Here is a 23754-nt window from a genome sequence, read left to right on the forward strand (position 1 = left end):
TCCTGGCACCACACGGCCAGGTCTCTGACCTCCTCCCTATTGGCTGTCTCATCGTTGTCGGTGATCAGTGATCAGTGCCTGGCCATGCAATCATGGGTGAACAGGGAGTACAGGAGGAGACTGAGCATGCACCCCTGAGGGGCCCCCGTGTTGAGGATCAGCGTGGCAGATGTGTTGTTACCTACACTTACCATCTGGGGAGGTAGGTGTTTAGTCCCAGGATCCTTAGCTTAGTGATGAGCTTTGAGGGCACTATGGTGTTGAACGCTGAGCTGTAGTTAATGAATAGCATTCTCACGTAGGTGTTCCTCTTGTCCAGGTGGGAAAGGGCAGTGTGGAGTGTAATAGAGATTGCATCATCTGTGGATCTGTTGGGGCGGTATGAAAATTGGAGTGGGTCTAGGGTTTCTGGGATAATGGTGTTGATGTGAGCCATGACCAGCCTTTCAAAGCACTTCATGGCTACAGACGTCAGTGCTACGGGTCGGTAGTAATTTAGGCAGGTTATCTTAGTGTCCTTGGGCACGGGGACTATGGTGGTCTGCTTGAAACATGTTGGTATTACAGACTCAGTCAGGGACATGTTGAAAATGTCAGTGAAGACACTTGCCAGTTGGTCAGCACATGCTCGGAGTACACGTCCTGGTAATCCGTCTGGCCCTGCGGCCTTGTGAATGTTGACCTGCTTAAAAAGTCTTACTCACATCGGCTACGGAGAACGTGATCACATAGTCATCCGGAACAGCTGGTGCCCTCATGCATGCTTCAGTGTTGCTTGCCTCGAAGCGAGCATAGAAGTGGTTTAGCTTGTCTGGTAGGCTTGTGTCACTGGGCAGCTCGCGGCTGTGCTTCCCTTTGTAGTCTGTAATAGTTTGTGAGCCCTGCCACATCCGACGAGTGTCAGAGCCGGTGTAGTACCATTCAATCTTAGTTCTGTATTGACTCTTTGCCTGTTTGATGTGATGTTATGTTACTGTCTGTAATTGCTTCTTTACCAATGCTCTGCACATCATCACAATTTTATGGACCTGATTGTAGACATCTAATCCATAATGAAGTTATAATATCATAGATATGACTTTTTTAAACGTATGCATGCACATAAAAACTCACCCACCCACATACAAGCACACACTAAAATGTTCACACTAAAGAAAGTACTGTGTTTCGATGACATATAAGAACCCGTCTCCAGGAGTTGTAGTTAATAGTGTTGTATAATAATGTTGCATAATCACCTTCCGGTGTAAAAAACATGGAGATTAAAAACAAAAAACAATGTTTTAAAGCTGAAATATGTAACGTTTTGGGCGATCTGACCAAATTCAAATAGAATTGTGAGTTATAGATCTGTCATACTCATTACAAGCACATCTAAGAAGCAGTAAATCTGTTCAATCTGCGCTATTTCTATGCTTCCCGTTCTTATGTTTTACTTTTGGTTTTGTACACCAGCTTCAAACAGCTGAAAATACAATATTTTTGGTTAACATATATTTCAGAGTGGTTTAGATGGTACAATGATTCTCTGCACTCATTGTTTTGTTTTGTCATTGTTTTGTCACATAAACTGAAATTAAGCAAACTTTTAGAAATGTAGCAACCAGGAAATAGCCGAGCGAACTCTGCATATTGCACCTTTAAGTGATAATTAGGCTGAAAAAGAAAGGAAATCCACATGAGCACCACAATGCCTACTACATCCTTGCTCTACCTAGGTTTCCCATCACAGAGCTTTGACCTACTACAGTAGCTACAGTGCCTTGCAAAGTATTCATCCCCCTTGGAGTTTTTCCTATTTTGTTGCATTACAATCTGTAATTAAAATGGATTTTTATTTGGATTTCATGTAATGGACATACAGAAAATAGTCCAAATTGGTGAAGTGAAATGAAAAAAATAACTTGTTTCAACAAATTCTACAAAATAAATAACGGAAAAGTGGTGCGAGCATATGTATTCACCCCCTTTGCTATGAAGCCCCTAAATAAGATCTGGTGCATCCAATTACCTTCAGAAGTCACATAATTAGTTAAATAAAGTCCACCTGTGTGCAATCTAAGTGTCACATGATCTCAGTATATACAGAGGGGAGAACAAGTATTTGATACACTGCCGATTTTGCAGGTTTTCCTACTTACAAAGCATGTAGAGGTCTGTAATTTTTTTTATCATAGGTACACTTCAACTGTGAGAGACGGAATTTAAAACAAAAATCCAGAAAATCCCATTGTATGATTTTTAAGTAATTAATTTGTATTTTATTGCATGACATAAGTATTTGATACATCAGAAAATCTGAACTTAATATTTGGTACAGAAACCTTTGTTTGCAATTACAGAGATCATACGTTTCCTGTAGGTCTTGACCAGGTTTGTACACACTGCAGCAGGGATTTTGGCCCACACCTCCATACAGACCTTCTCCAGATCCTTCAGGTTTCGGGGCTGTCGCTGGGCAATACGGACTTTCAGCTCCCTCCAAAGATGTTCTATTGGGTTCAGGTCTGGAGACTGGCTAGGCCACTCCAGGACCTTTAGATGCTTCTTACGGAGCCACTCCTTAGTTACCCTGGCTGTGTGTTTCGGGTCGTTGTCATGCTGGAAGACCCAGCCACGACCCATCTTCAATGCTCTTACTGAGGGAAGGAGGTTGTTGGCCAAGATCTCGCGATACATGGCCCCATCCATCCTCCCCTCAATACTGTGCAGTCATCCTGTCCCCGTTGCAGAAAAGCATCCCCAAAGAATGATGTTTCCACCTCCGTGCTTCACGGTTGGGATGGTGTTCTTGGGGTTGTACTCATCCTTCTTCTTCCTCCAAACACGGCAAGTGGAGTTTAGACCAAAAAGCTATATTTTTGTCTCATCAGACCACATGACCTTCTCCCATTCCTCCTCTGGATCATCCAGATGGTCATTGGCAAACTTCAGATGGGCCTGGACATGCGCTGGCTTGAGCAGGGGGACCTGCAGGATTTTAATCTATGACGGCGTACTGTGTTACTAATGGTTTTCTTTGAGACTGTGGTCCCAGCTCTCTTCAGGTCATTGACCAGGTCCTGCCATGTAGTTCTGGGCTTATCCCTCACCTTCATCATGATCATTGATGCCCCATGAGGTGAGATCTTGCATGGAGCCCCAGACCGAGGGTGATTGACCGTCATCTTGAACTTCTTCCATTTTCTAATAATTGCGCCAACAGTTGTTGCCTTCTCACCAAGCTGCTTGCCTATTGTCCTGTAGCCAATCCCAGCCTTGTGCAGGTCTACAATTTTATCCCTGATGTCCTTACACAGCTCTCTGGTCTTGGCCATTGTGGAGAGGTTGGAGTCTGTTTGATTGAGTGTGTGGACAGGTGTCTTTTATACAGGTAACGAGTTCAAAAAGGTGCAGTTAAAACAGGTAATGAGTGGAGAACAGGAGGGCTTCTTAAAGAAAAACTAACAGGTCTGTGAGAGCCGGAATTCTTACTGGTTGGTAGGTGATCAAATACTTATGTCATGCAATAAAATGCAAATTAATTACTTAAAAATCCTACAATGTGATATTCTGGATTTTTGTTTTAGATTCCGTCTCTCACACTCTACATGCTTTGTAAGCAGGAAAACCTGCAAAATCGGCAGTGTATCAAAATACTTGTTCTCCCCACTGTATACACCTGTTCTGAAAGGCCCCAGAGTCTGCAACACCACTAAGCAAGGGGCACCACCAAGCAAGCGGCACCATGAAGACCAAGGAGCTCTCCAAACAGGTCAGGGACAAATTTGTGGAGAAGTACAGATCAGGGTTGGGTTATAAAAAAATATCAGAAACTTTAAACATCCCATGGAGAACCATTAAATCCATTATTAAAAAAATTGAAAGAATATGGCACAACAACAAACCTGCCAAGAGAGGGCCGCCCACCAAAACTCACGGACCAGGCAAGGAGGGCATTAATCAGAGAGGCAACAAAGAGACCAAAGATAACCCTGACGGAGCTGCAAAGCTCCACAGCGGAGATTGGAGTATCTGTCCATATGACCACTTTAAGCCGTACACTCCACAGAGCTGGGCTTTACGGAAGAGTGGCCAGAAAAAAGCCATTGCTTAAAGCAAACATGTTTGGTGTTCGCCAAAAGGCATGTAGGGGACTCCCCAAACATATGGAAGAAGGTACTCTGGTCAGATGAGACTGAAATAGAGCTTTTTGGCCATCAAGGAAAAAGTTAAGTCTGTCGCAAACCCAACACCTCTCAACACCCCGAGAACACCATGAAGCATAGTGGTGGCAGCATCATGCTGTGGGGATGTTTTTCCATCGGCAGGGACTAGGAAACTGGTCAGAATTGAAGGAATGATGGATGGCGCTAAATACAGGGAAATTCTTGAGGGAAACCTGTTTCAGTCTTCCATAGATTTGAGACTGGGACGGAGGTTCACCTTCCAGCAGGACAATGACCCTAAGCATACTGCTAAAGCAACACTCGAGTGGTTTAAGGGGAAACATTAAAATGTCTTGGAATGGCCTATTCAAAGCCCAGACCTCAATCCAATTGAGAATCTGCGGTAAGACTTAAAGATTGCTGTACACCAGCGGAACCAATCCAACTTGAAGGAGCTGGAGCAGTTTTGCCTTGAAGAATGGGCCAAAATCCCAGTGGCTAGATGTGCCAAGCTTATAGAGACATACCCCAAGAGACTTGCAGCTGTAATTGCTGCAAAAGGTGGCTCTACAAAGTATTGACTTTGGGGGGTGAATAGTTATGCACACTCAAATTTTCTGTTTTTTTTTGTCTTATTTCTTGTTTGTTTCACCCCAAAAATTATTTTGCATCTTCAAAGTGGTAGGCATCTTGTGTAAATCAAATGATACAAACCCCCCAAAAATCCATTTTAATTCCAGGTTGTAAGGCAACAAAATAGGAAAAATACCAAGGGGGTTGAATACTTTCGCAAGCCACTGTATGTTGGTCTATTATACTTCAAACAATGTGTAGGCAGGTTTCTTAGGATTCAAACCGTCTCAAACAGTCTAATTCATACTCTTAGAGGAGGTGCTTCCACAATAATGTGATTTGTACCGCATACAAGGTCAATTATTGGATTCTTCACACACCACTAATTCATACTCTTCAGAGGGATAATGGATTTTACAGTGTCATGCTATTAAAATAATGTGTGTGTATACAGTATATTAGCACCACATCCTTAGGCTGTATGTATTTTTAGATATAGGCCTATTGTAAATTGTAGCATCACCATCTTTATTGCAAGAAGAAAAACTAATACAAACATAACTTTAAGCTACATATTCATTTGACAGAGGTAATGAACTGTCCAATGATCATCACAGCAATTGATTAAACAGGACCATGTTTGCATATTCTGAGCTTATGTCAATATTACACAGATAAGCTAACATTACAGAAATCAGGAATGCAGACAGGCTTTTTCTATCTGAGTAACTGTGTCCAACACACCACCACAACCTGTTGTTATGATGGGCACCTACTGACCAAAAAAAAGAATGTTATTATGAAAATAAAACATTTTCTCAATGATGTCTTGTATCCAGGACCTCTATACCAGGCAATGTCAGAGGAAGGCCCTAAAAGTGGTCAAAGACCCAAGTCATGGACTGTTTTCCCTGCTACCGCACGGCAAGTGGTACTGATGCATCAAGTCTTGAACCAACAAGACCCTGAACAGGCCAAAAGACTGCTAAATAGTTAAACAAATAGCATTTCACTGTTAGTCACATTTGTTGTTTACAAAGCATGTGACAAATAAAATGTGATTTGATTTATATTGCTAAAATAAAGATTAAAGGAAATAAAGGCAGGCACCACATTACTACAAGACAAAACAGCTCAGTCAAACAAGCCTGATGGTCTTGTAAGTATAAAAACAAAGCATGCTTTCATGTAATAAAAATAAGCTTGGAAAGGAAGTGGAATGGGATAATATCTTAGTGTGGTGTGTGAAGAATCCAATAATTTACCTTGTACAGTATGCGATACAAATCACATTACTGTGGTAGCAGCTCCTCTAACAATATGAATAAGGCTGTTTGAGAAGGTTTGAATCCTAATCAACCTGCCTACACGTTGTGGCGCCGGAGGGGAAGGCTGCCGTTTTACGGGCTCTAACCAACTGTGCTATTTTGTTTGTGTTTTCACATTGTTTGTAACTTATTTTGTACATAATGTTGCTGCTACCGTCTCTTATGACCGAAAAGAGCTTCTGGAAATCAGAACAGCGATTACTCACCTCGAACTCGACGAAGATGTATTAATTAATGAGTTCAATGCGAAGGATATACTGCTTCTCTGAGACCAGGCCCAAATCTCTGTCATTCGCGTGAAGAAAATACGGAAATACAGGGGGCGGAGATCGGGGTGCCTTGTGAGAATTTGTCGGCGAGTGGGTAACCCGCCTCTACCATCCGTTCTACTGGTCAACGTGCAATCACTGGAAAATAAACTGGATGATCTCCGTTCGAGACTATCCTACCAACGGGACATTAAAAACTATAATATCTTATGTTTCACCGAGTTGTGGCTGAATGACGAAGGACAGAACAGCTACATCTGGTAAGACGAGGGGTGGGGGTGTGTGTCTATTTGTCAATAACAGCTGTTGCGTGATGTCTAATATTAAAGATGTCTCGAGGTATTGCTCACCTGAGGTATAGTACCTCATGATAAGCTGTAGACCACACTATCTACCAAGAGAGTTTTCATCTATATTATTCGTAGCTGTCTATTTACCACCACAAACCTAAGACTGCACTCAACGAGCAGTATACGGCCATAAGCAAACAAGAAAATGCTCATCCAGAAGTGGCGCTCCTAGTGGCCGGGGACTTTAATGCAGGCAAACTAAAATCCATTTGACCTAATTTCTACCAGCATGTCACATGTGCAACCAGAGAGATAAAAACTCTAGACCACCTTTACTCCACACACAGAGACGCATACAAATCTGACCATAATTATATTCTCCTGATTCCTGCTTACAAGCAAAAACTAAAGGAGGAAGTACCAGTAACTCGCTCAATACAGAAGTGGTCAGATGACGCAGATGCTACGCTACAGGACTGTTTTGCTAGCACAGATTGGAATATGTTTCGGGATTCATCCAATGGCATTGAGGAGTATACCTCCTCAGTCACCGGCTTCATCAATAAGTGCATCGACGACGTCGTCCCCACAGGTATGAGTACATATCCCAACCAGAAGCCATGGATTACAGGCAACATCCGCACTGAGCTAAATGCTAGAGCTGCCACTTTCAAGCAGCGGGACACTAAAAATAAATCCCGCTATGCCCTCAGACGAACCATCAAACAGGCAAAGCATCAATACAGGACTAAGATTGAATCCTACTACACCGGCTCTGACGCTCGTCAGATATGGCAGGGCTTGCAAACTATTACGCATTACAAAGGGAAAACCAGCCGCAAGCTTCCCAGTGATTCGAGCCTACCAGATGAGCTAAATGCCTTTTATGCTCGCTTCGAGGCAAGCAACACTGAAACATGAATGAGAGCACCAGCTGATCCGGCCGACTGTGTGATCACGCTCTCCGTAGCCGATGTGAGCAAGACCTTTAAACAGGTCAACATTCACAAGGCCACTGGGCCAGACGGATTACCAGGACGTGTACTCAGAGCATGCATGGACCAACTGGCAAGTGTCTCCCTGACCGAGTCTGTAATACCTACATGTTTCAAGCAGACCACCATAGTCACTGTGCCCAAGAAAGTGAAGGTAACCTGCCTAAATAACTATCGCCCTGTAGCACTCACGTCGGTAGCCATGAAGTGCTTTGAAAGGCTGGTCATGACTCACATCAACACCATCATCCCGGAAACCCTAGACCCAATCCAATTCACATACCGCCCCAACAGATCCTCAGATGACGCAATCTCAATCGCACTCCACACTGCCCTTTACCACCTGGACAAAAGGCACACCTATGTGAGAATGCTGTTCATTGACTACAGCTCAGCGTTCAACACCATAGTGCCCACAAAGCCCATCACTAAGCTAAGGACCCTGGGACTAAACACCTCCCTCTGCAACTGGATCCTGGACTTCCTGACTGGCCGCCCCTAGGTGGTAAGGGTAGGCAACAACACATCTGCCACGCTGCTCCTCAACATTGGGGCCCTTCAGGGGTGTGTGCTTAGTCCGCTCCTGTACTCGCTGTTCACCCACGACTGCGTGGCCAAGCACGACTCCAACACCATCATTAAGTTTACTGATGACACAACAGTGGTAGGCCTGATCACCGACAACAATGAGACAGCCTATAGGGAGGAGGTCAGAGACCTGGCAGTGTGGTGCCAGGACAACAACCTCTCCCTCAATGTGAGCAAGACAAAGGATCATGGACTACAGGAAAAGGAGGGCCGAACAGGATTGTTGGTTAAGGGCTTGTAAGTAAGCATTTCACGGTAAGGTCTATAGCTGTTGTATTCAGCGCATGTGACAAATAACATTTGATTACATTTGATTTTGAAGTACTTGATAACAAAAGACCAGTAGAAAATCTGAATGTAGCCCTCTTTAGAGGGTTCCACAAAACCCAAGAAGGCCAGATGACTGGAAATTACCAACCCTGCTTTCTCAGAAGGCCATAGTGTGTCTCTCTTGAGCTTGTAATTAACTGCACCAATGATTCATAGAAGGGGGCATCTTTTCAACTGTGTCAGTATACGACATCCTCCTACCCTCCAACTTCTCAAGAGCACAGGAAAAGATAAGTATTTTCAGGCACAAACTCTTAATGAGTCGCAGAGGAAGAGCAACATGCCTTATCATGGCTAGGCATGCTACCCCCCAAGGTCTGCACCATGACAGGGGCTGGCTCTGGCATCATCTCCCGGGTCCTCTCACTCTTAGTTCATGAGTCAGGGGCTAAGAGATTAGTCAGAAAGAGAGAGAGACAGAGTGAGAGAGTGAGAGAGTGAGAGAGTGAGAGAGAGAGAGAGAGGGGTGATGAGGGATGCTCCCCCCGTGCACCGGCGGACAGGGATTACCACCTGTTTGTGTGCCCTTGCCAGAGGGACCTCCTTTGTTTGAGAGTGGGGAGAGAATATAACCTTTTGATGTGCTTTCTCTTTTAATTGACTCCGCAGCAGTAGGTGCATGCTCTGCTCCTCCTGGGAGGAGAGGATACTGCATCTCTTCCATTTTCAAGTGCAACCATAAAAAAAATATGTTTGGTCACAGTTTATTTGGATAGTCCAGATGGTCATACTATCAAGAAACTACTGTATCTGTTCATAAGCAACTGCTTGCTAAGGTTACGGATAGGTTTAGAATAAGGGTTAGGGTTAAGTTTAGGGTTAGGATAAGGGTTAAGGTTAGGGTTAGGGCAAGGGTTACTAGATAGTTAGTTGAAATGTAACTGATAGTCTGTAGAGCATCTACATTTTTAAAGATTATTTTTTTCTACAGATGGACTATCCAAATAAAGTGTTACCAAATATTTTTTTTCTGATAGAGAGGCCTATTTCAAAGAATTTAAGAACCCAATACAAACCAAGTTCAAAATGATATAAATTTAAAGAGCATAAATGTCAGTGAACCGTGAGAAATTAGCCATAAGACTCCTAAACAGCTAATCATGGCTACCCGGACTATTTGCATTGTCCCGCCCACTCCACCTCACCCCACCCCACCCCCTCTTTTACGCTGCTGCTACTCTCTGTTTATTATACATTTACGTCATTTAGCAGACGCTCTTATCCAGAGCGACTTACAGGAGCAATTAGGGTTAAGTGCCTTGCTCAAGGGCACATCGACAGATTTTTCACCTAGTCGGCTCGGGGATTAGAACCAGCGACATTTCGGTTACTGGCACAACGCTCTTAACCACTAAGCTACCTGCCGCTCTGCATAGTCACTTTAACTCTAACCACATGTACATATTACCTAAATTACCTCGACTAACCTGTGCCCCCAAACATTGACTCTGTACCGGTACCCCCCCTGTATATAGCCTCCCTACTGTTATTTTATTTTACTGCTGCTCTTTAAATATTTTTTAATTTTATTTTTTACTTATTTTATTTTTTACTTAACACTTATTTTTCTTAAAACTGCATTGTTGGTTAAGGGCTTGTAAGTAACCATTTCACTGTAAGGTTGTACTCGGCGCATGTGGCAAATACAATTTTATTTTATTTTATTTGAATTATGAGGGGGGGCTAATCAGTGATTTTGACTTGAACAGACTAATTCTTATTTAACAGGCTAATCATTGGCTGACACCCTATCATCATGACACCTTGTCTAGCATATGTTTCACTAGATATATCATTATCTGGCTGCTTTAAATTTGATCTTTCCATGTATACTAGTGAGGCCAAAAACAAAACAATGCCATAGCCACAGTAATAATGAATTAACTGGTAGGGTAATTTAATTGAAGAGGTTAGTGGAAGTGATATTTGTTTACAGGGCTGCGTGACCGCCATCCTTGACAACATTGGATACTGCCTGGCTTGCCTGGTTAGGCTCTGACGACAGGCCTGATTTAGAACCCTTCTTTTTGAGGGCAGATGGGCCATTCCCACAACTCTGTCATAATGCAGAGCACACACACAGGTCGCTTCAAGACCACTAAGGGAGGAAAAGGGGGAGAAGGAGGTGAGATGGATGCAGATCCACAGGGCTGTCTGAGGGGCTTTCTTCTGTTTGCTTGGCACACCGCATTGTCACCCCAGTGTGGTGCTGCCCATTTACACAGGAGCTTTGCAGGGAGCGCAGTGTAGCCCTCCGTGTTAACCGCCGGCTCTATCAAGGATCATCAATTCAAAATAGAGCAGAGCTGACAATAAGGCTGTTCTAACTTAGGTCAACTGGCTAGACCACTAAAGTAGTAGAGAGGGGTGAGTCTGAGTGATCACGACCCTGGCCTGCGCCCCCATCACAAAGTTATTGCTCATCCCCAGGGGCAAGTGCTGCTTCCCTGATCCCGGTTCTGCATCACAGCTCCAGTGTCAGCCCTCTAGGGTGTGCATTAGTAAGGAAGACAGGGTTATGAAAGGAGCGACCAGCGACGACCTGAGCACACACGCCTGTTCAACGCAGAGGAGGGATATGCTGGAGCCAGCCAGACAGAACCTTGTCTCCTTTGCGTGGTCACTCAGCTGGCTAAGCTCTGATCTCCAGAGGACTGGACAGGCAGGAAAGTGTACAAGCACAGAGAGCAACTGCTGGCTCAAAACTCATTCTGTACTCAGGGTAAGTAACAATGTAGGACTAAAGGAGATTTAAGTTCCAATATAGTTTACAATTCCAATAGTAAGCGTGTTGAATTGAGTGTTGAGGAAAGGACAGGATATTGTTGGGATTGTTGAGACTATTCTGTGCATGAGCCTCTGCTCTAAGGCAGTTGTGAAAAGTATGCCAGACGGAGATGAAGATGCTTTTCAGGAGCATTTCAGGAGGCTTGTGTTTGTGTGCTGTTGTGCAAAGTATAAAGCACATGGTGCATCTCCTATTGTACCTGGGTGGCAAGGCTGGAGCCCTCGATGACGGTCACAGAGTTGGCACAGCTGGCCCACACAGAGTCCTCCAGTACCAGAAGAGTACGCACCGGCTCTGGGCCCACAATAACAGTCCTGCAGGAGTCTGGCTCCCACAGCTCACCTGAGAACACAACAAATGTATTTGTCACATACATGTGTTTAGCAGATGTTATAGCGGGTGTAGCGAAATGCTTGTGCTTCTAGCTCCGACAGTGCAGTAATATCTAACAATTTCACAACATATACCCAATACACACAAAACTAGTAAGGAATGGGATTTAAGAATATATGCATATATGGACAAGCAATGACAGAGCGGCATGGACTAAGATACAGTAGAATATTATAGAATAGAATGCAGTATATACATATGAGATGAGTAGTGCAAGATATGTAAACATTATTAAAGTGACTAGTGTTCAATTTCTTAAAGTGGCCAGTGATTTTCAATAGGCAGCAGCAGCCTCTAATGTGCTAGTGATGGCTATTTAACAGTCTGATGGCCTTGAGATAGAAGCTGTTTTTCTTTCTCTTGCTCCCAGCTTTGATGCACCTGTACTGACCTCGCCTTCTGGATGATAGCGGGGTGAACAGGCAGTGGCTCGGGTGGTTGATGTCCTTGATGAGCTTTTTGGCCTTCCTGTGACATTGGGTGATGTATGTGTCTTGGAGGGCTGGTAGTTTGCCCCCGGTAATGCGTTCGGCAGACCGCACCACCCTCTAGAGAGCCCTGCGGTTGTGGGCGGTGCAGTTGCCATATCAAGCGGTGATACAGCCCGACAGGATGCTCTCGATTGTGCATCTGTAAAGGTTTGTGAGGGTTTTAGGTGCTAAGCTGAATTTCTTCAGCCTCCTGAGGTTGAAGAGGCTCTGTTGCGCCTTCTTCACCACACTATCTGCGTGGGTGGACCATTTCAGTTTGTCGGTGATGGGTATGCCAAGGCACTTGAAGCTTTCCACCTTCTCCACTGCGGTCCCGTCGATGTGGATAGGGGGGTGCACCCTCTGCTGTTTCCTGAAGTCCACGATCGTCTCCTTTGTTTTGTTGATGTTGAGTGAGAGGTTATTTTCCTGGCATCACACTCCCAGAACCCTCACCTCCTCCCTGTAGGCGGTCTCGTCATTGTTGGTAATCAAGCCTACTACTGTGGTGTCATCTGCAAACTTGATGATTGAGTTGGAGGCGTGCTTGGCCACGCAGTCATGGGTGAACAGGGAGTACAGGAGGGGGCTGAGCACGCACCCTTGTGGGGCCCCAGTGTTGAGGATCAGTGAAGTGGAGATGTTGTTTCCTACCTTCACCACCTGGGGGCGGCCCGTCAGGAAGTCCAGGACCTAGTTGCACAGGGCGGGGTTCAGACCCAGGGCCTCGAGCTTAATGATGAGCTTGGAGGGTACTATGGTGTTGAATGCTGAGCTATAGTCAATGAACAGCATTCTTACATAGGTATTCCTCTTGTCCAGATGGGATAGGGCAGTGTGCAATGTGATGGTGATTGCATCGTCTGTGGATCTATTGGGGCGGTAAGCAAATTGAAGTGGGTCTAGGGTGACAACTAAGGTAGATGTTATATGATGCTTGACTAGTCTCTCAAAGCACTTCATGATGACAGAGGTGAGTGCTACAGGGCGATAGTCATTTAGTTCAGTTACCTTTGCTTTCTTGGGTACAGGAACGATGGTGGCCATCCTGAGGCATGTGGGAACAGCAGACTGGGAAAGGGAGAGATTGAATATGTCCATAAACACACCAGCCAGCTGGTCTGCGCATGCTCTGAGGACGCGGCTAGGGATGCGGTCTGGGCCGGCAGCCTTGTAGGGGTTAACATGCTTAAAATGTCTTAATCACGTCGGCCATGGAGAAGGAGAGGCCACAGTCCTTGGTAGTGGGCCTCATCAGTGGCACTGTGTTATCCTCAAAGTGGGCGAAGAAGGTGTTTAGCTTGTCTGGAAGCGAGACGTTGGTGTCGGCGGCGTGGCTGGTTTTCTTTTTGTAGTCTGTGATTGTCTGTAGACCCTGCCACATATGTCTTGTGTCTGAGCCGTTGAATTGCGACTCCACTTTGTCTCTATACTGATGTTTTGCCAGTTTAATTGCCTTGCGGAGTGAGTAGCTACACTGTTTGTATTCTGCCATATTCCCAGTCACCTTGCCATGGTTGAATGCGGTGGTTCGCGCTTTTAGATTTGCGCGAATGCTGCCGTCTATCCATGGTTTTTGGCTAGGGTAGGTTTTAATAGTCACAGTGGACACAACATCACCTATACACTTCCTCATAAACTCAGTCACTGTTTCAGTGTATTCGTCTAAATTATTTTCGGAAGCTACCCGGAAAATATCCCAGTCCGTGTGATCAAAACAATCTTGAAGCGTGGATTCCGATTGGTCAGACCAGCGTTGAATAGTCCTTAGCATGGGTACTTCCTGTTTGAGTTTCTGCCTATAGGAAGGGAGAAGCAAAATGGAGTCGTGGTCAGATTTGCCGAAAGGAGGGCGGGGGAGGGCCTTATAACCATCCCGGAAGTTTGAATAGCAATGGTCGAGGATTTTAGCAGCGCGAGTACAACAGTCGATATGTTGATAGAACTTCGGCAGCCTAGTCCTCATATTTGCTTTGTTAGAATCCCCGGCTACAATAAATGCAGCCTCAGGATATGTGTTTTCCAGTTTGCATAAAGTCCAGTGAAGTTCTTTGAGGGCCGTCGTTGTATCGGCTTGAGGGCGGATATACACGGCCGTGACTATAACCAAATAAAATTATCTTGGGAGATAGTACCGTCGGCATTTGATTGTGAGATATTCTAGGTCGGGTGAACAGAAGGACACTAGTTCCTGTATGTTACTACAATTACACCATGAGTCATTAATCATGAAACACACACCTCCGCACTTCTGCTTCCCGGAGAGATATTTATTCCTGTCTGCTCGATGAACTGAGAACCCATCTGGCTGGACCGATTTCGACAGAATATCCCAAGAGAGCCATGTTTCCGTGAAACAGAGTATGTTACAGGCCTTGATGTCTCTCTGGAAAGAAATCCTTGCCCATAGTTCATCGAATTTGTTAACCAAAGATTGAACATTAGCGAGTAGGATACTTGGAAGCGGTGGGTGGTGTGCGTGCCTCCTAAATCGAACCAGCAGGCCGCTCCGAGTGCCTCTCCTCCGCTGGCGATGTTTTGGGTCAGCCGCTGGGTGTGCATTAGTAAGGAAGACAGGGTTATGAAAGGAGCAACCAGCGACGACCTGAGCACACACGCCTGTTCAACGCAGAGGAGGGATATGCTGGACACAACCAACACTCAGGATTAGAACACGTTAAACTGACGATATAAGATCACTTTATTCGTCAGTTGTACACAAGATCCAACCGAAATGTTACTTCCGCTTTTTTATCCCAACCCCTCCAAAAGACACACATACATACATATTGTAGAAGGGTGTCCATTGAGCAGTTGTAGTGGGGGGTTAAGTGCCTTGCTCAAGGGCACAACGGCAGGCAAAAGCATCTAGGATTTGATACCAGCAACCCTCCGATTGCCAGCTCACTTTCTGACAGATTTCCCGTCAGACCAGGGACTAGAACTGGCAACCCTTCGGCTGCTGGTTCTCCTCTCTAACCCCTAGGGTACCTGCCGCCCATTACTCCGACTTTACAAAGGACAAATCAAAGCTCTGCTAAAACAGCTGACAAAATCATGACTTGTTATGACCAGTTTATGATTATGTTTTAAATACATGCAACACTTTCTGTTTGACTATGAAATGTGGTGATTCAGCAGCTGTTGCCTTGAGCAAGGCAATTAAACTAAATGTCTTCTACTTACACTGAAGCAACTTGCCCTGGTGTTTGCTAGACAAATATTCCAAAGTGAAAACACATACAAATACTTATACTTACTGTTTCACAAGCACACACGTGCATGCGCAACTAAGCATGCACATGCGCACACATACACACAAACAGACATACACACATACACGCGCACTCACGTATGCACACACCAGCTTGAATCACAATTTGATGAAAGCAAAGTGCCTCTGGAATATGCTTTGAGGCTCGTGCCCTAAACAATAATTAATTCCTAACACCCACATGCTAATAACTGCCATACAATTTAATCAGCTTTCCAACTTCTTTATCGCAACTTCATTTTTTCCCCATCAGTGTGAAAATGAAGCAGACCTTTTTCCTTTGAGTTGTAATCACGGGGCACCCATACCTGCTACTGTGGCAGCGTGTTATGAAGCGCATTACATAAGCTTTTCATTTGCAGTGCGTTAATGAAGCAACATTTTAGAAGAAAGTGCACCCAGCCATTTAATTAACATTTTGAGTTGTTTATATATTGCCTTTCAAACTAGAATAGCTTCACAATGACTTCTGACTTGCCCAGGTTAATTGCTTGGTCGTGTTATAAATGTCATTCTTCCACCTTTTCAAATTCACTCTTTTAAAAGTCCCCTCGCCCCATGCACAAGCCTGGGCGATATCACTGCTCTACCACACGCACCACAGAAGGAACCAGGCGAAACACTGGAAAGCGATCAAAAAACGGTTTAATTCCATCTAAATATTTTCTAAATACATTTCTGAAGCTCAGACCTTCAACTCTAAGAAGAGTATGAATTATATCTATATGAAAAAAGACATTGGGATTTTCCACTAAGCAACAATGTGCTGGGAAGGCTGTTCATATGCCTTTTGATAGAAGTCCCATGTGAGGACTTTATATTTTCCTACTCCTGCAGACATGGTTTCCAGCCAGTAGTGTGCCATCCAGGGGCATCAATCTTTAACATCTGTGCAAAATGCACAAACATTGCCTGACACCATCCACGCTCCACTCCAGAGCTTTTCACCTGTCTTCTCCCTCTTTTTTATTTATTTATTTTACATAACATGAATAGTCATATTTAAATCGGCACGCAACACACTGGCATAATTAATCATCCTTCCTGCTTGGCTGAAGGTGAGAGCAGAGTAGAGTGCTGGGGAGATGCAGGCAGCTACACTGACACAGCCAGGACAGACGCACCACACCGCACTGCACTGCACCACACCACACCGCGCGGTGATAGAGCCATTGTGCTCCCACAGGATGAGGTGACTGACTAGGAAAGTGAATGTTGAGATTGTGCTAACTAAGCCTCCTGGCCCTATGATATGCCTGACTGACCACAGCACAAGCACGCCAACCATTGAATGGTGACTTCAGGTGTCATTTCTTTACATTTACTGGCAGTGAAGATCACCAACAATGGGCATTAAAATAGGTATTTTAAGGCAATATTTTCCAAGGTTGCTAGTCTGAAATTAAGTTGCTTTTCACAAATCCCCTGAAAAATCTATCACGCATTACACGTCTCTGCAAGCAGACTGAATGCATGACAGAAATTATGTTTCTCACACACTCACTGAGGCATTCACTGCAGCAGATAGAGACATGCATGGGCATGTACAAATTGACAGATGTAAAAATTGAAACAAGGAAACAGTAAGACTCCTAATTGCACTACTAATTTCATTGGATTACTAAATCAAAAGCCATTTTTGTTACAGATACGAGGCCTGTTAATAATGTCTAATAACAAAATAACTGATCCATTTTAATGTCACATTCCATACAATATAATAAAATCCTTAAAAATTGTTGCTACAGTAGGCTAATGAGTGAATGAAATTATTATCTGAATTAATATAAGTTACTAGCTAATATTTGTGAGAGCATTAGTGGCGTAACATTATTATAAAATTATTCCATTCTCCTGCTTTAATTGTGCTGCAATTGCTTTCATTGCTATAATGGTGATGGCTTGAAACATGTATTTCTATGTGTCCATCTATGACTACTGACATTAAATAATTTGCTATGTTAGTAGTGTGATGCTTCAACCATTTTGGACTTAAATCTGAGGACTATCTTCCTGACAAACATGGAGAGACCTTCTTACCTCCATTACTCCTTCCATAGACCATCATGGTTCCATCCCTGAGCCCAGCGAACAGGAAGTTGGTGGAGTGTTTGAGGCACAGGACAGGGCAGCTATGAGGGTTCCGCAGGTTCAACAGGCACTGGGCTGCAGTGTCCACACTGCTATACACCAGGATGCTGGTGGCAAAAGGAGCAGGAACAGTCTACATGATAAATGAACATAATTTATGAAGACAGAGTACCTCGTTATTATGTCATTTGATGTAACTGGGCACTTTGGAGCTTCTGTATTGTGTGTGCAGCCTCTCGCTCTTTCTCGATTCCATGTGAACTTCAGTGACTGTGCTGCACTTTTTTTTTCTTCTTTACAATGACAAATGCGCACCTTTGGAGAAATTTATTTATTTCACGAAAGAGAACGTTAACTAGCTTTGGAGTTGACAGTCATTCTATTGTGTCCTGCTAAAATGACTGCTGAAATTGTGCTGCTATTACACTCTGTCTTTTCCAATGATGTACATGTATATATAAACCCCGGATTGCTGATGCTATGTATTGGCCAATTAGAGGCTTTGAAGCCATCCGCCGCCATATAGAGCCCCACAGCGGAGGAGTCATAATACCAAATAAAACCTAGTGTTTTTTTTGATAACCATGTAAATCTCTCTAGGTTTTATGGGTATTATGACTCATACTGTGGTCCTCTCTATGGGTACTCCCTAGAAGGAGCAGTCCTCCATAGGAATTAATAGAATTCTACAATTTCAATAAAATGTTTCAAGAACAGAAATACACATATTTTACTATTTCTTTGTTGAAGTGGGGATTAACAGCAGTACAAAAAAATAAAAATATGCTTTATATTTTTATTTATTTGACATGTTTTATGTTCAGTTCACATAATATAATTTAAAATAATGAATTAAGGTGTCTGTAATAGAATATACTTGCCAAAAACGAATGTAAACATTAATAAATGCATTTCTATAGCTTTTTTGTTTTTTTACAATAGAGGAGGAGTACCAAGATGGCTGTGCAGTGGCTTCAATACAGCGCCCCCCTGTCGGTCATCCAGGGTATATACACATCAGTGGTCTTTTCTCTCATCTCAGGTCAAATATACAAGAGTGAATGAGTTAACATAAACAAATAAATGGCACACATTTAATTTTATTCTGGTGCCCAAATGAATAACAGAAACATTTGCAAAGAAAATAAATACAGTAAACTGGCAATATCTTGCATCTCAAATGCAAGAAGAGTGTTTTCTCGGTCTGAGAAAGTAATGCAATCACCAGGACTGTGACAGATTCTGAGATTAAAATATTCCTCGATTACATGCAGTAGAAATCTGAAAATATAGACAGTAGATGGGAAAATAAGAAATGGCTGTGCGCCAGGATTCGAAGTGTATGAAATCAACTCTGATTTCTTGGTCCGATCTACTATTGCTAGTCTGATAGTAGCCTTACATAAATTGAATACAGATTATGACTCTCTGTGAAAACAAATTGACTTCGGAAGTAGGATGATAGTGGTGATACCAACAATAGTAAATACAATAATATTGCTGTGTAACTCACACTACTTATTTGACCATTTCTCTAAGAGCTGTGTTCACCTCACCTTCCATCATCTAGTCCCAAACAGATGGTGTTCCCCACCCCAGTAGGGCTCCTGAAGGTCACAGCCTCCACCTCCTCTGAGGGGCTGGGTTCAGGCACATACTCCAGACACCTGACTGGGGCCCCCACCTGGAGGCTCTTCACTGGGCGCAGTGTGGGCCTGTTCAGGGAGAAGATCTCCACCTGCCCCTGGGTGACATCTCCTCCACTGGCCACCTGCAGAGAGAAAAGTGGGTATCTAAGGTCAGTAAAATACTCATCCACTAGTCACCTGCAGAGAGAAATGGTGGGATACTCCTTACTGGCTACCTACAGAGAGGAAAGTTGGGTATTTAACGTCATTAAGATAGTCCTGCACTAGTCACCTAGAGCAGGGGTTCCCAAACTTTTTCACTCAGGCCCCCCTTCCAGCATTGGGGAACATCCCACGTGTGCGCCACGTCTATTTCTGTGTCAATTTCTATTCACTTTGGTGTTCGGCAGGGGTTTTCTTCCAGCTGTTCGACATTTCTTCTTGAGGCAAGTCCAAGTTCGGTAGCCGAAGTCTACGCCCCCTTCGTCGGTGATTGTTCAACAGTACTTTGTTGTCATTCAACGAGAGACTTATAGTTTTCAGAGAAAAAAATTTCACTTGAGAAATACTGCACCAAACATCTTAGTTAATGATACATTGTGCGACTAAGACCTTCTCTGCAAAAATGTCCAAATTAATTACAGATGTCTTGATTTATTTAGATGAATTCTGACTATTTTGAGGAAGTGTTACGTCTATGTTGTTTCTACGGTGGCTCAAGGGGGACAAACAGTAATATTTCTGCTTCTTTCTTGTTTTTTAAGCGGTCTTTTAGGGGAGTGCAAGAGGCACAGAAGTTAGCTTCGCCAAGCCGAGTTCTGCTAGGAGCAAACCGAACCTAGTATGCGGGCACCTTAACACAGCACAGGCGAATAGGGTCTGGGTGGATGGTGGTTGAGAAATATGTTGCATATGAGACTATGGGCCATCTTTTTGAGTTACTTGCTCACACTTACAATATGCAAGTCTTGATAGAATTTCAGAAGATGGAGAACACGTCGTCTTCTGTAATTCCTCTTAGCTCTGCCAGCAGTTCCAGGCAGTTTCAGCAAAGACTAAAGTTAAAATCAAATATCCTTTCAAATCCTGTCTATAGTCCTCCCTCACTTTTAAATATCCCTCAGATTCAGAGAACACAGACTGTAATGGATTCACAATGTCATCTCTAGAACATCAAACAATTTCTAAAACTCTGACATCTTTTCATCAATGGAGAACAGAGAGATTTTTAAAAAAATACTTTGAAAGGCTGTGCATCACTTGACAATTGAGGGTTTTCTTTAAGATGATGATTGATCTAATGCTTGAGGCGGGGACTGAGCAATGACAAACTCAATCCCAATGAAGGGATGAAATACAGCAGTTGACTGTTGAATCGGACGACAAGGTGACCCAATTAAAACTCATCTTCACAGAACGGACAGAATGGGACAAGGTTATTGGTCATTAGGAGGGGGTGCACATTGACCAGTGGTTGTATGTTAATGGTGTTCCTTTACCCATAGTCCATAGTGTCTACAGGGTGTTCCTTTACCAATTGTCCATCGTGTCTACAGGGGCTTAGTTCAACATAGCTTGTTCACCAACACACTCTGAGTGAGCCACAAGTAGCATTCCATCTAAAATATATATATATACAGTGAGGGAAAAAAGTATTTGATCCCCTGCTGATTTTGTATGTCTGCCCACTGACAAAGAAATGATCAGTCTATAATTTTAACTCGCCGTGTTTGGAGGAGGAGGAATGCTGCCTATGACCCCAAGAACACCATCCCCACCATCAAACATGGAGGTGGAAACGTTATGCTTTGGGGGGGGGTTTCTGCTAAGGGGACAAGACAACTTCACCGCATCAAAGGGATGATGGACGGGGCCATGTACCGTCAAATCTTGGTTGAGAACCTCCTTCCCTCAGCCAGGGCATTGAAAATGGGTCGTGGATGGGTATTCCAGCATGACAATGACCCAAAACACACAGCCAAGGCAACAAAGGAGTGGCTCAAGAAGAAGCACATTAAGGTCCTGGAGTGGCCAAAGCAGTCTCCAGACCTTAATCCCATAGAAAATCTGTGGAGGGAGCTGAAGGTTCGAGTTGCCAAACGTCAGCCTCGAAAACTTAATGAGTTGGAGAAGATCTGCAAAGAGGAGTGGAACAAAATCCCTCCTGAGATGTGCGCAAACCTGGTGGCCAACTACAAGAAACGTCTGACCTCTGTGATTGCCAACAAGGGTTTTGCCACCAAGTACTAAGTCATGTTTTGCAGAGGGGTCAAATACTTATTTCCCTCATTAAAATGCAAATCAAATTATAACATTTTTGACATGCGTTTTTCTGGATTGTTTTGTTGTTATTCAGTCTCTCACTGTTCAAATCAACCTACCATTAAAATTATAGACTGATCATGTCTTTGTCAGTGGGCAAACGTACAAAATCAGCAGGGGATCAAATACTTTTTTCCCTCACTGTATATATAACAATCCCTGACAAAACAAGAGAGCGGACCTGACATAACTGATGTTCTGATGTTCTGAAAGAGCTGCAAAATCTGGACCCCTACAAATCAGCTGGGCTAGAAAATCTGGACCTTTTCTTTCTAAAACTAGCCACCGAAATTGTCGCAACCTCTATTACTAGCCTGTTCAACCTCTCTTTCATAACGTTTGAGATCCCCAGAGATTGGAAAGCTGCCGCGGTCATCCCCCTCTTCAAAGGGGGTGACACTCTAGATCCAAGCTGTTACAGACCTATATCCATCCTGCCCTGCCTTTCGAAAGTATTTGAAAGCCAAGTTAACAAACAGATCACCGACCATTTCGAATCCCACCGTACCTTCTCCGCTATGCAATCCGGTTTCCGAGCTGGTCATGGGTGCACTTCAGCCACGCTCAAGGTCCTAAACGATATTATAACCGCGATCGATAATAGACAGTACTGTGCAGCCGTCTTCATCGACCTGGCCAAGGCTTTCGACTCTGTCAACCACCGCATTCTTATTGGCAGACTAAATAGCCTTGGTTTCTCAAATGACTGCCTCGCCTGGTTCACCAACTACTTCTCAGATAGAGTTCAATGTGTCAAATCGGAGGGCCTGTTGTCTGGACCTATGGCAGTCTCTATGGGGGTGCCACAGGGTTCAATTCTTGGGCCGACTCTTTTCTCCGTGTATATCAATGATGTCGCTCTTGCTGCTGGTGACTCTCAGATCCACCTCTACGCAGACGACACCATTTTGTATACATCTGGCCCTTCATTGGACACTGTGTTAACAAGCCTCCAAACGAGCTTCAATGCCATACAACACTCCTTCAGTAGCCTCCAACTGCTCTTAAACACTAGTAAAACTAAATGCATGCTCTTCAATCGAACGCTGCTGGCACCCGCCCACCCGACTAGAATCACTACTCTTGACGGGTCTGACCTAGAGTATGTGGACAACTACAAATACCTAGGTGTCTGGTTAGACTGTAAACTCTCCTTCCAGACTCACATGAAGAATCTCCAATCCAAAGTTAAATCTAGAATCAGCTTCCTATTTCGCAACAAAGCCTCCTTCACTCATGCTGCCAAACATGCCCTCGTAAAACGGACTATCCTACTGATCCTTGACTTCGGCGATGTCATTTACAAAATAGCCTCCAACACTCTACTCAGCAAATTGGATGTAGTCTATCACAGTGCCATCCGTTTTGTCTCCAAAGCCCCATACACTACCCACCACTGTGACCTGTACGCTCTTGTTGGCTGGTCCTCACTACATGTTCGTCGTCAAACCCACTGGCTCCAGGCCATCTATAAATCACTGCTAGGCAAATCCCCACCTTATCTTAGCTCATTGGTCACCATAGCAGCACCCACCCGTAGTCTGAGCTCCAGCAGGTATATCTCACTGGTCATCCCCAAAGCCAACACCTCCTTTGGCCGCCATTCCTTCCAGTTCTCTGCTGCCAATGACTGGAACTAATTGCAAAAATCTCTGAAGCTGGATACACTTATCTCCCTCACTAACTTTAAGCATCAGTTGTCAGAGCACCTTACCGATCACTGCACCTGTACACAGCCCATCTGAAATTAGCCCACCCAACTACCTCATCCCTATATTGTTATTTATTTTGCTCTTTTGCACCCCAGTATCTCTATTTGCACATAATCCCTTGCACATCTAGCATTCCAGTGTTAATACTAATTGTAATTATTTTGCACTATAGCCTATTTATTGCCTTACCTCCATAACTTGCTACATTTGCACACACTGTATATATATTTTCTGTTGTATTTTTTGACTTTATGTTTTTTTACCCCATATGTAACTCTGTGTTGTTGTTTTTATTGCACTGCTTTGCTTTATCTTGGCCAGGTCGCAGTTGTAAATGAGAAGTTGTTCTCAACTGGCTTACCTGGTTAAATAAAGGTGAAATAAAAATAAATAAATAATCAAAACCGGCCTCAATCATCCCCCACTCCCACTCTGGGTTCCACACTCTCTGCTGTAGGCTTGAGTGGCTGCCAGACTGAATAGAGGATTGATTCTGCAAGTATCACACTCATATTATATACAAGTATAAACATCTATAGAAGAGACAGGAATGCT

General features: G+C 43.8%; 1 protein-coding gene across 1 annotated transcript in view; it reads right to left on the reverse strand.

The window, feature by feature from the left end:
- The window catches only part of LOC311133981 (rho guanine nucleotide exchange factor 10-like protein), a gene marked incomplete at both ends in the record, with an annotated part of 141111 nt that overhangs the window by 12285 nt on the left and 105072 nt on the right, over positions 1-23754 (reverse strand). Inside the window, 3 exons of the mRNA XM_084167606.1 lie at positions 11509-11651; positions 17487-17644; positions 19094-19308. Coding sequence (XP_084023732.1) covers positions 11509-11651; positions 17487-17644; positions 19094-19308 — 516 coding nt within the window. The remainder of the gene's footprint in view (positions 1-11508; positions 11652-17486; positions 17645-19093; positions 19309-23754) is intronic.

Source organism: Coregonus lavaretus (genome assembly GCF_964263955.1).
Source record: "Coregonus lavaretus genome assembly, chromosome: 8".
Taxonomy (NCBI): Eukaryota; Metazoa; Chordata; class Actinopteri; order Salmoniformes; family Salmonidae; genus Coregonus; species Coregonus lavaretus.